The following is an 11,338-nucleotide window of genomic DNA, read 5'->3' as shown; positions in this document are numbered from 1 at the left end:
GGATAATACCCGAATAGGTCTGTTAGTCACTCAGTAACATTTGTCTGTTGTCCAGCCCATTAGCCCATAAGCTCTTCCTTGTGTGGTTAACACAAAGTAGATCTTATGGGCTAATTCCTGCACACAGTAAATCAATACTGAAACTCTGAATTGTTTCAAATATACCGCATAGATTTGCATAAGCTTTCAAATGTAGCCTAACCTATCAAGTCTCACTAGCATGGATGTATTCATAATGGATACTGGACTCCAAGTAGGATGTTAAATGAAGTATTGGAGTATTTTTACAGTGTCGTAGTGGTACTACAGCTACAAGAAAATGTTTTGTGTTGATTCTGGAAGCCACAGCAGTGGACACAAGCAATAGTGTTTCCACCATTAATTTTGAGGGGAGTCTGACAAGAACAACTACAGAAATAACAAGAAATAATAAGAAAATAATCATCCTTCACTGATGATACTGTCTGTTTTAGGTCTTATAGAGGCATCTGTGTTAAACTGAGACCGTTTTATAACTAGTTAAAAGCTCTTGTAGTATGGTCAAGTATGTCAATTCAATGCAAGTCTAAATAAAATATTATATATTAAAGTGTAATTATTTTCCAAGTCTTTCATAAATACAAATGTGTCACTCCCTTATAAAATATTTACACAGTAATTTGTGGGCTGTTATATGAAGCATTACCCCTGTTTTTCTTGAGGAGCGTAATTTTCACACTTGATTGTATGATTTCACAAATGTTAAATGAAAAATGATGCCATGACCTGTCAGCATATCTCGCCCCCAACAGCTGGAGACACAGCACTGACAGCTGCTGGTCATTCTATTAGCGTTAAAGGTCAGAGTTGAGTCGCAGCCAGCTGCCAGACAGCCTCGGATGAAGATAAAGGCAGAGCACTTTGTAGGATTTCTGCTGGATTTGTCTGTGCAGCTCGGTGAAAGCAGAGATGTAATATTCACATATTCCATGTAGTCAAATACATGACATGAATGTTTAGCCGAATATAAAACATCCATTTTATTTCTGAAAGAATCACTGCATGCCAGGTTTTTTGAGTAATGACATGTTGGAGCTGATGTGACATATGTAAATCACTTGAAAAATGTCTTCCTGTCAGTCTGTCAGTCACCTTATGTTCAGCAGACAAACAGAAGTCTGAGAGTCAAAGTAGTAGTTCATATTTCAATCCAAAGGTTCATTTTCCTCAATAACACAGTGCTGTTTGGAAAGAAGAACAGAGACACGTGGAAACAACACAACATTTTATCATCACTCCTTCAGGGTCAAGAGAAAAGATACTTTAGATTCAACAAACACAGACCAATCTGTTCTGTGATAACTATTCTAATCAACACCTAACAGGCATCACTCATGATCATGCATATGATTTTATATACAGATGCAAAGTAAACTCATGATTCACATTCAAAGGACATATGATACATATAAACACCACATTCACATTTAAGTGAAACACTTAAATCACTCAGAAAAATATTCATTTAACATCTTTTCCACGGTGTCCACCATGTTAGACTGCTATGTTTCTACAGTAGCCCAGAAAGGACAAACTAAACACAGTCTCTAGAAAGGCTTTTTATGTGTTTGCGGGCACCATAGTTTCTCCTTTAAGCTTGGGTGAGTCGAAGGGTTTGTATTGGTTGCAATCTGCAGTTTCTCTACTAGATGTCACTAAATCCTACACACTGGTCCTTTAAATGTAAATGCTTTATGATTCTTAATCATTTATATTTTTTTGTCTGTCTTTCTGACAAAACAGACTTTTTTATTCCATGTACATGTGACTGAGGACCATGATCTTGAGGTATAGAGGACAACCATATTGTTCAGTGGCTCCCAAATATCATTAGTTTAATTTGTCAACAATAAAGACACATTTAATGCCACCATTACAGTCCAAGCAGATGCAATGTAGATATGAGGTTGGTCAGTCCGGAGAGTATTTGCTTTTTATTTGGGTGAGTGTCGGAAGGAAAACAGAAGGGCATGATAGGTCGGGGCAATCCATCTAATAGTTGTCAAGACATTTTACCCTGACATGTGGGTTTGAGTGAAAAGTCTCATTTTCCCAATTGAGGAAAACTCAGGAGATGACCAAAGTAAACAGGACACATCCTCTGGGTACCATGAATGTACAAAATTTTGTGCCAGTCCATTGAGTGATATTTCACTGGATATGTAACAACTTTGACCTGCTGATAGAACTAGAGGAAAAGTCAGGAAATCAACAAAATAGGTAGGATTCATCTTCTGGGTACCACGAATAACATCTCATCCAGTAGTTGTTAGATATTTCACCCAGGGCCAAAATGGTGGACCAGCTGACCAGCAGACTTCCATCACTATAACCACATCATGGCTAAAAGAAATCATGCAAAAAAAATGTGTAATAGTGACTTCACAGCAACTGTATCATACTTGTTTCACTGTATCAAAACATGGTGGATCTCCCACATGAACGCATTTAATCCATTGTTCATTTCTACAATATGGACTCAGTAAAATATAGCATACTGTTTACAGCTTTAAGCTTTTGTCTTCACACTCATTTGTGGATTTCAGTAAGTGTCTCATGGGACAGCCATATCTCTGCAACATGTTTAACAGGATGAGGTGAGAAAAAGTGTCTGAGGCGTCTGCACTTTCATCTGCAGTCTGACAGGCTCTTAAGGCTGATGTACAGGGAGCTGACCATGGTGGCCTCCTCCTGGATGGACTCCTTTATCTCGGGCTGATCAACACATGTCAGCGCCGCCAGTCTCTTGGGCAGCTTCCCGCTAAACAGCAGGTAAATGCAGGGGTTGGCACAGCTGTTCAGACTGGCCAGCAGCATCAAGATGGTGAAGGTTGCAGCTGGATACATGGAGGACAAAATGAGAAAAAATATTCAACTTTTATTCTTATTGTTTTGATCTGTTTCACAGTCATCATTGAAACTGCCCTGACTGTGGATCAATAACTCTTTAGGACTGACATTATATATTGATCTTCCATTTCTATCAACATGTGTATGTTTAAGTGGAGATGACACATTTTTACTGGAGTGTAAAACATGTGACCCACGGGTCAGAACCAGCCCGCACAAAGCAAAATATGAAAACTGCTGTTGTTGTGATTTGTCCAATGGACACAAAGAAGTAAAATAGCATGTTCCAAAATATCTGATGCCTTTGTAGCTCCACAGTGCAGTGATCAGTAAATCATAGTGCATGTGTAATGACTTGCACTTCGATCCCTCGGGCTCTTCATCATTTTTTAAATGGATGGTTCATTAACTGCAGACCTTTTTTAGACTGTACTAATTGAAAGGGAACAATTTGGAGCTTTTGTCATTTATAGGTTATTATGAAACAGCTGAGCAGAGCTGACAGCCCTGAGGTGTTTTTATTCATGTGTTTTTTGATGTTGACCTGCTGATGCTCACGTAGAAAATTGGATGAATTAAAATGATTTCACAGATTTCTCTGTAAATTGTATTAGACTCTATTTGTATGTCTTTTTCCTCCCCATGTTGTGACATCCTGCTATCTTACTTTGAGTGGGCGCCTCGACATCCCAGACGGACCAGAGCTGCACGGTGAAGAAAGGCGTCCAGCAGATGATGTAGGCGAGCACGATGACCACGGTCATCTTCACCGTCTTCACCCGTGCCTTGGATACCCCTGCCACGCTGCTGGCCCTGGATGACAGCGGCTTACTGACCACCTCTCCGACGTGCTGCGTCTTCATGTGAAAGTTAAAGTGCACGGTGCGACAGATGCGCACCTGGCACGCGATCACCGTGACAATGGGCAGTACGAATATGACCAGAGTCGTCCAGGTCACGTAGGCTTTCAGTCCCCAAGGCTTGATGAACTGCGCCCAGCAGTCGAACACTCCTGGAGCGACCTCGACCCGAGAGAAGATGAAGATCTGCGGGAGGCTGCCGATGAAAGAGACGCACCAGGCGGCGCACACCGGACCGTTCCAGCGCGCTCTGCGCCTCTGGAAAGTCACCATGGGGTTGCAGATGGCTTGATATCGGTCTATCGTCATCACTACTATCATGTAGGTGGAGGCAAACATCCCGACCACTTGCAGGTACTTCACTACGCGACACAATACATCTGGACCGACGAATCTGTCAGTGATGTCCCACATGAGTTGGGGACAAACTTGGAAGAATGTGACCACCAGATCGGCAACGCACAGGTGGAAAACGAAGACGCGCATCCTGGAGAGCTGCTTCCTCCGCTTCCACAGCAGCAACAACACTCCGAAGTTTAAGACTCCTGCGATGGTGAAGATGATGGACAGGAGGGCTATTTCCACCTGAGCCAAGCGCTCATCTCGCGGCTCATCCTCGGAGAAAGCGTTCTCCAAAGTGATGTTACTGATATTTACACCGAACCAAGCCATGCTTTGAGTCCAGATAGCTTTCAGCTCCTGCTTTTTGTGTTACATAACCATTCCAGGTGAACCCAGCTGAAGCGGGGGCCTTTAAAAAAGAAAAAAAAAAAAAACCACCACCACACACAAAAAAACGACTTTTAACAATTTCACCAAAAGCTCAAAAGCTAAATCCAACAACAAAAAAGTGCCTTTTGTAGTTTGATGGGTAAATTCTCCCAAAGCAACAAGTGTTGAGTCTCCACTGAGGTGTTAGTGAAGGAGGAGGGGGCTTTATATCTCCTCATCTCTGCAGCAGGGAGGAGCAACCTCAGTCCAGCACAAAAAAAAAAAAAAAAAAATTCTCATAGTGCCAAAGACATAGACAAAGTGTCATGAATTTCAATAAATATATCTGTTTATTCTGCAGTGCGGGTACATAAAACAAAGAATAACCATGTCAGTATTTCCAATAAAACAGAAAACAAAGAACATACTGCAGATTAACTGATACAAATCTAAACCAAACTTCTGCTTTCTAATATTGTTTGAAAAATGAAAACTATTTTCTATAGTTATTGATCTGACGGTTTATTTCACCATTCCTCCCTGAGTCCTGCCCTCCTGCATCAGCTGAGCATCAGTATCAAATCACCAGTTCAAACACTGAACTTAAACTACACAGGTCTGTAATAACACACAGTGAAGTCAGCTGCCATTGTCCAAAACATGTTTTCTCATATGGTGGCAGCCGTGATGCTGAGAGCAAAACGTGGGACCTCTACAGATTTATATGGCAAAGCAGGTGACAAGTGGCCCTGGGGTTTAATTAGAATCAAACTGCATTCATGCATGTCACACTTCCTGTAGTGTCCTTTTTTAAACAACATGTATCACACATGCGTACTAATTTAGTACCATTGAGCAGCACAATTACAGCGTCGCGTCCGGATTATTAAAAAATCCAATTTCTGCTCGTTCAGGGCCTTATGTGACTGAGGAGTTCATCTTTATCCATCTGATAACGACTTTTCTTCCAGATGTCGCGGAGCTCCTGTAACATGGAACCTATCTCTTTACCCGACGTGATGCCAATCCTCCTCAGATCGTGACCGCTGACAGGGAAGCGGGGGATGGACCATCTGCAGAGCTCCGCAAGCAGCTTCTCCTCACCTTGATACTTCAGAAGCTCACACACTTTACTCTGGGAATCCAGCTCCCGGCTCTGAAAAGATACAGTATGTGTAACATTAAAAAGTAAGAAGAGAAACTTTTATAGAATATAGTTAAACACTGACACACTCAGCTGATCTGATTTGTCAGGGCTGTGCAGGTGTGGCTTGATCTGATTTAATTGAAGGTGGCAACAAAAGCAAACACGTCGTGTCATCATATTTTGACTGAAATATTTCTGAATCCTGATTGAGTTCTCCATGATTTTTCCAATTAGGCCTAGCCTGATTTAACTCAGCAAGAAGAGCACAGAGAAAAAAACCAAAAAAACAAATACAGAAATGTGTCCTGTGTGAACACGTGTATAGCTGCATCACATAATAACAACAAGCTCAGTGAAAATGTGTTTTCAAGGCCTTTAAAGCAAATGTACCCTCTCATCCTGCCCCGTCTGCTTCTATTAGTGATCAGACTGGTGTACAAGAGGATTTTGTTGAAGCTAAATCCAGTGTGAAATGAGCTCATCGCATCTGAATCTCACTTTAAACTCGGATTTAAACTCTGATATTTAAGTCATAATTACGACTGTTTTGAGAAAAGTTAACATACTAAACTAAACTTGCAAATCTTAAACACATATTACTGATAATCCGAATGTTTTGGTTCTTGCTTGTTGCAAACAGTAAAAGAGATTTGTTAGATTCAGATTTGAACAAATCTGTCACTTGGCACCAGATCCACTTTGAGCTGACTGACAGAACCAAATCCTAGTTAATGATTACAAGCGTGTCCCATTCCTTGTGCCAAGTCTTATTAGTATGGGTGGAAACGTGTTGCATTCAGGTGTGAGTAACAGATGCAGGAGGTGAAGGTGAGTCAGAGGGTGTGTTTCGTTTTACAATTACTACTTTTTCTTATCATATTATTATTATTTTTTTAATGCTTGGCTAAACTGCAGATTATTTTTAATTGTTTGGGGAAATGCTGATCACCTTTTCCTGGAGCAAAGTATAGTGCCTGCAAATTGCTTGTTTTATCTCACCCACAGTCCAAACACACTGTATCCACGCTTTCACATTTGAGCTAGAACCAGTGATCATCTGAATTTAAATAGCTTCTGATTAATCTTCTGTTGATCGATAAAGTGACTGATACTTTTAGCTCTAATTCCAATTAATATTCTATCGCTCCTACAGACTAACTAGAGGAGGCTGAAAACTTACATCGATGATAAAGTCCGTGAAGGGTTTGAGGCTGTCTGGCTCGTCTTGGCTCCTGCAGAGTTCCCGTCTGTGTTTGACCAAGAACAGAGCCAGACTCTTCTCCTCCCTGGACACCTTCAGTCGGATGTCCATCTTTTCCACCTCCTCGGGGCAGTGCAGGAGAGCTGCCAGGATGGTCATGGGTTTTGGAGAGTGGCCTTTGGCATTCTGCCACACTCGTTTCATCTCCTCAACATTGCCATCTGGTGGTAAACCTGAGGAGGAGCGGGGATGGGAGGGATGAGCAGGAGTGACTAAAAGCTCCAGAAATTAAGCAAGAAAAAGAAAACACAATATTTCTTCTGATTACAAGTACATACTGTAAATATTGCTATCCTGGTAGAAGTCTTCTGCAATTGCCAAATAATCTAAGAATAGTTATATAAGCAAGGGTCGATGAATCATCTCTGTCTAGTGGTGACTAATATCAGAGTTCACAGTGCCACAGAAATCAAAGGGCATTAATCCACTCCATGTCGGGGATGAAAATTGAATCTCCCCCTTTTAGAAACAGCTCCACGTTGTCAGATCCTCGACAACTGTTGAGCTTTGACACCACTGATCTATTCACTGACGTCATCACTTTGCAAACAATGCCCTGATAGCAGGGTACATGTTCCCTGACAATTTTCTAGAAGGGTCTGAGCCACGACAAAAAGGAAAAGATTTCATGAAGTGGGAACATTTTTACCAAAGTGAGCAACAGCAGCAATCAAAGGGGCACTCCATAGATTTCACACGTTACACTCTGAAAACGGCTCTATAATGTGTGTGTGTGTGCCTCTCTGTCTTTTACAATGATGGAATGGAGTCATTATAATCCGTGGATTCTACCACTGTCACATTAAGGCAAATTGTCCAGGATAATGGAATTACATAAGAGGGACATGCTGGCGCTCAATTTATATCTGCACTTCCTCGCCCACCACCCTCCCCTCCCCTCCCTGCCCCCGCAGCAGCCCCCGCCCAGAGGAAACCGCTTTTGCTTATCCAGCATTATCAGCATCTGCACTGAAAACCCTAAGCACGAGCGGGTAGTCCTAATCTTTACATGTTAATTGCCGGATTTAAAACTTCTTAATTACTTCATGGGATTTGGCGGAGTGTGAGTGATTAAATACAGTAGCCAATTTGGCAATCTGACAAAACAGAGAAATGTTGAGAGAGCTGTTGAGTCGTGGACTCCTCCAGCCCGAAAAAAAAAAAAAAAAAAAAAAAATAAAGTTGAAAATTAAATCATCAGTTCAATGATAATGATGTCATCAGGGTTAAGTCATCTTGGAGATGGAGATGTGGGGTTTTAAAGAAGTGGTCACTGGTCTAATGACAGATGGGGTTGAGTTGTATTATGGGAAATGTAGGATCCAGGACACATGCGAAAGTCAGGATATCTTGGTCAGTGCTGCTCTGATCGTCTCTCCCCCAACGTCATGGAACTCACAGCATTGATGTAGGTAATGTCTCATTCACCCTCAGGTGGTGGTGGGTAACGCCTCTTTACCTGGAGTGTGATCCCTCTTACAGAAAGTGTGCCCTCCCAGCCTCCTCTCTCACCTATGTATTGGGCCAGCTCTAGATTGTAGATGAGCTCCAGCAGATGAGCAGCATGGTTACCAACCACCATCTTCTTCACTTCAACCCAGATTCGCTCTCCTGATATGCCTGCCAGTCCGCGGCCGTTTTCCCTGATGGCAGCCAGCGTCTCGGGCTCATGGTCATCAGCCTCCAAAGCTACTCTGCCGTAGAACCTGAAGAAATGAAAAAGGTTCAAGCCAAAATGCCCTTTACATCAAACAACTGATTGAGGATCAATGATTTTCTTCTTTCACTTTCTATTTTTCTAAAACCCTTTTTCTCCAAGTAATAAAAATGTTTTTGTTAAATGAGGCAGCCCACCTGAAATAACGCAGTATTCTCAGGTAATCCTCTTGGATTCTCTGTTCAGCACTGCCAACAAACCGAACTTTACGGTTCTGCAGGTCTTCATATCCTTTGAAATAGTCATATAATGTGCCATCAAGCCCTGCAAGGAGAAAAATATTTAACAATAAATGTAATAAAATAAACCACAATGTCCCCTGAATGCACCAGAAATGTCCATGATGCAAGCAAACACACAGATGAGTCATTATGATTCCTCAAAGTTCAAACTCTGGAGGAGCAAACACACTCATACCTAAAAACATGGAATTGATGGTGAGGTCTCTCCGCTCTGCGTCTTTTTGCCAGTCAGTGGTGAATTCCACCTCTGCATGACGTCCATCTGTCTGAACATCCACTCGCAATGTGGTCACCTCAAAGTTCTCATTGTGCAGCTAGGAAAGAAGACCAGGAAGCAAAAACTCACATCAAGAGCCTTCATGCTGCCAGGACTGAATCCCAGCGACATGTACATATGCCCTCATTCTTAAGCCAACGTATTTTAGGAGCTGAATATCAAGCTGCTATTTGCCATCAGAACGTTGTAGCCTTTCTATATTTACACAACCACATGGCCGCAAATGTTCCAGCCCACAACCCCCACTCATTAGATGCAACTTATTTACATATTCCAGGAATAAACAAAATCAGGTAGAACTTTATGTTTGTGGGCTGTGGAGTGTTCTCCCACAAACCATCAGGAGGGCTTAAAGACCACTTATTAGATCGACCAGGTGGGAGAAGACCCATGAATGCCTGGTCAAACAACATTACAATGATCTATGTATCACTTTTCTTCACCGCTTTATTCCATCACTTTTCATAAAAAGCTTATAATGCCATTAAAAATATCAGTAAATCAACATAATGGTTTCGCTGTAGTACAGTGTCTAGCCGATAGTCTACAGAGAAGCTTTCCGAACATTGATTAACAAAAGCAAAAACCCTGCCTGCCCAAGCAGGTCGACCTCTTACTCTTGCTGTAATGGTCCCGTGCTTCTCTCCTTTGTTGTTGATCATCCTGATCCCAGCACTTTGGAACATGCGCTTCATGTCCTCTGGAGTCGCTGTGGTTGCAAAGTCCACATCTTCTGGCCGCTTCCCTGACAGAAGGTCACGTACGGCACCTCCAGCTATCCTCAGCTCATGCTGGTGCTTCTCAAACACCTCTGGGAAGAACAAACACATGCATGCAGAAGCTGGGTCATTTTGCAGAGGAAGTATGTCTAAAGGCACGGACAATCTCACTGTTTAAGTTAAACCTGGAGGGACAGAGAAGAAAGTTTCCAAGATAATGAATTCCATTATCGAGAATTAATATAAAAACATTTCAGTTATTTTTTCATTTATATTTGTTTTGTTTCAACTAAGAAATGATCCTGAACAGTTCTGGAAATGTGTTTTTATCTGATGATGGTTGTCCATGTGGGGGGCATATTAAAGAGGCATTCCAACAATTATATGAAAACTAGTTTACTAGTACTACTCAGCCTGTTTAAGTTGTCTAATGTCCTCTGTCGCTCTGGCGGAACTGTCAAGTCAGAGAAAATAACGCTAATGATCAGGATCATCTTGACTCGGGCATGGAGACTTTAGATTTCTAATAAAAGCTAAACTGGAGATGCAGAGCATAAAATACATGTATATCTACCAGACAAAGAGGGTCCAACAAAAAACTGTTTGGTTGATTGCATTATGGGAGATGTAGGATTCAGCATTTTTTACAGTTAAATAATAAACACATCAGTGCTGCTGACAACCTGATTGTCCTTATGTGTATAGAACAGACCATGTAGAATTACAATGACATGTGTTCCTGCCTCCGTTGCTTGTTAAAGTGACGTTTCTTTTACATTTTTAGGGACAGTTTTTTTCCAATATGAGCGTCTAAAGATAGAGAGTGTGGTACAGATTGTAAATGTCCCTTGATTTTATTGGACAATATAAAATAAAATTGACGTGTGTGATTCTAGTGGGCAAACAAAGAGGCAACCAATAAGCACTCACAAAGGCACATCTATGAACTTCCCTGCTTCCTGTATCCTCTCTCATTCCTGAACAGTAACCATCTTTGTCATGGTTAGAGCTGACAGGTGTGTGATCACAGCTGCATCTCACCTGCTAGTCCGTTCAGTCCATCGTTGAACAGAGACTGAAACTCGCTGGTCTTCAGCCGCATGGTGAAGAGACTCCTCCAACACAAACCTGTCCTACCAATCACACGAGGACCCAGCAGTCTGCTCCACATCTGTACAAACAAACAAACAACATCTGTACAAACACACAAGAAGTTCATCATGTTCTGTCTGTCTGTCTGTCTGTCTGTCGTTAGCTACATGTCATTAAAGTCATGCTTGCCGAGCTTCAGCGGTCCGCGTGCACGGTTACTGTTCCCACATGGTCCCGTCACCGTAAACAAACAAACCCACCGGACAGCACTGACCTGCTGCTGGGACACAAGCTTTAACGAGCTTTAACGAGCTTTAATTAACGGACATGAACGCAGTTATCTTCACGACGTGAAGCGCTACAGGAAGTGCTTTGAGCTCGTGCGGTCGCTGACCAATAGCCTGAGGTTTCATCAGGCTCACG

At 42.0% G+C, this 11,338-nt stretch overlaps 2 protein-coding genes across 3 annotated transcripts; both read right to left on the bottom strand.

The window, feature by feature from the left end:
• Positions 1-1,371: 1,371 nt before the first annotated feature.
• avpr2b.1 (arginine vasopressin receptor 2b, tandem duplicate, 1) lies at positions 1,372-4,523 on the bottom strand. Its single transcript, XM_010734664.3, has 2 exons — positions 3,557-4,523; positions 1,372-2,876 (listed from the first exon to the last, which is right to left on the bottom strand). Exons 1-2 carry the CDS (start codon positions 4,419-4,421, stop codon positions 2,668-2,670), a joined length of 1,074 nt encoding a protein of 357 aa, XP_010732966.1. The 5' UTR covers positions 4,422-4,523; the 3' UTR covers positions 1,372-2,667.
• A 268-nt stretch (positions 4,524-4,791) lies between these two features.
• On the bottom strand, positions 4,792-11,325 carry trnt1 (tRNA nucleotidyl transferase, CCA-adding, 1). Of its 2 annotated transcripts, none has more exons than XM_010734663.3 (8): positions 11,190-11,325; positions 10,865-10,994; positions 9,722-9,915; positions 9,003-9,141; positions 8,723-8,849; positions 8,381-8,574; positions 6,788-7,041; positions 4,792-5,616 (listed from the first exon to the last, which is right to left on the bottom strand). In XM_010734663.3, the coding sequence occupies exons 2-8, from the start codon at positions 10,992-10,994 to the stop codon at positions 5,371-5,373; spliced, it is 1,284 nt and encodes a 427-aa protein (XP_010732965.1). In that variant the 5' UTR covers positions 11,190-11,325; the 3' UTR covers positions 4,792-5,370. The 2 variants fall into 2 exon arrangements, with proteins under 2 accessions (XP_010732965.1, XP_019122788.1); XM_019267243.2 differs by having other exon boundaries at positions 11,105-11,315.
• Positions 11,326-11,338: the final 13 nt, after the last annotated feature.

Source organism: Larimichthys crocea, chromosome I (assembly GCF_000972845.2).
Source record: "Larimichthys crocea isolate SSNF chromosome I, L_crocea_2.0, whole genome shotgun sequence".
Lineage (NCBI taxonomy): Eukaryota > Metazoa > Chordata > Actinopteri > Sciaenidae > Larimichthys > Larimichthys crocea.
This window is presented reverse-complemented; position numbering and strand designations above follow the sequence as displayed.

Excerpts from the sequence above, each read along its gene's own strand:
- avpr2b.1 (XM_010734664.3), bottom strand. The coding sequence starts at position 4,421 with ATGGCTTGGTTCGGTGTAAATATCAGTAACATCACTTTGGAGAACGCT. Across the intron at positions 2,877-3,556 it reads TGTCGAGGCGCCCACTCAAA|CTGCAACCTTCACCATCTTG; the intron begins GTAAGATAGCAG and ends CCATGTATCCAG.
- trnt1 (XM_010734663.3), bottom strand. The coding sequence starts at position 10,994 with ATGTGGAGCAGACTGCTGGGTCCTCGTGTGATTGGTAGGACAGGTTTG. Across the intron at positions 9,916-10,864 it reads TGGACTGAACGGACTAGCAG|AGGTGTTTGAGAAGCACCAG; the intron begins GTGAGATGCAGC and ends TGTTCTTCCCAG. Across the intron at positions 7,042-8,380 it reads AGAGCTGGCCCAATACATAG|GTTTACCACCAGATGGCAAT; the intron begins GTGAGAGAGGAG and ends GCTCCTCCTCAG.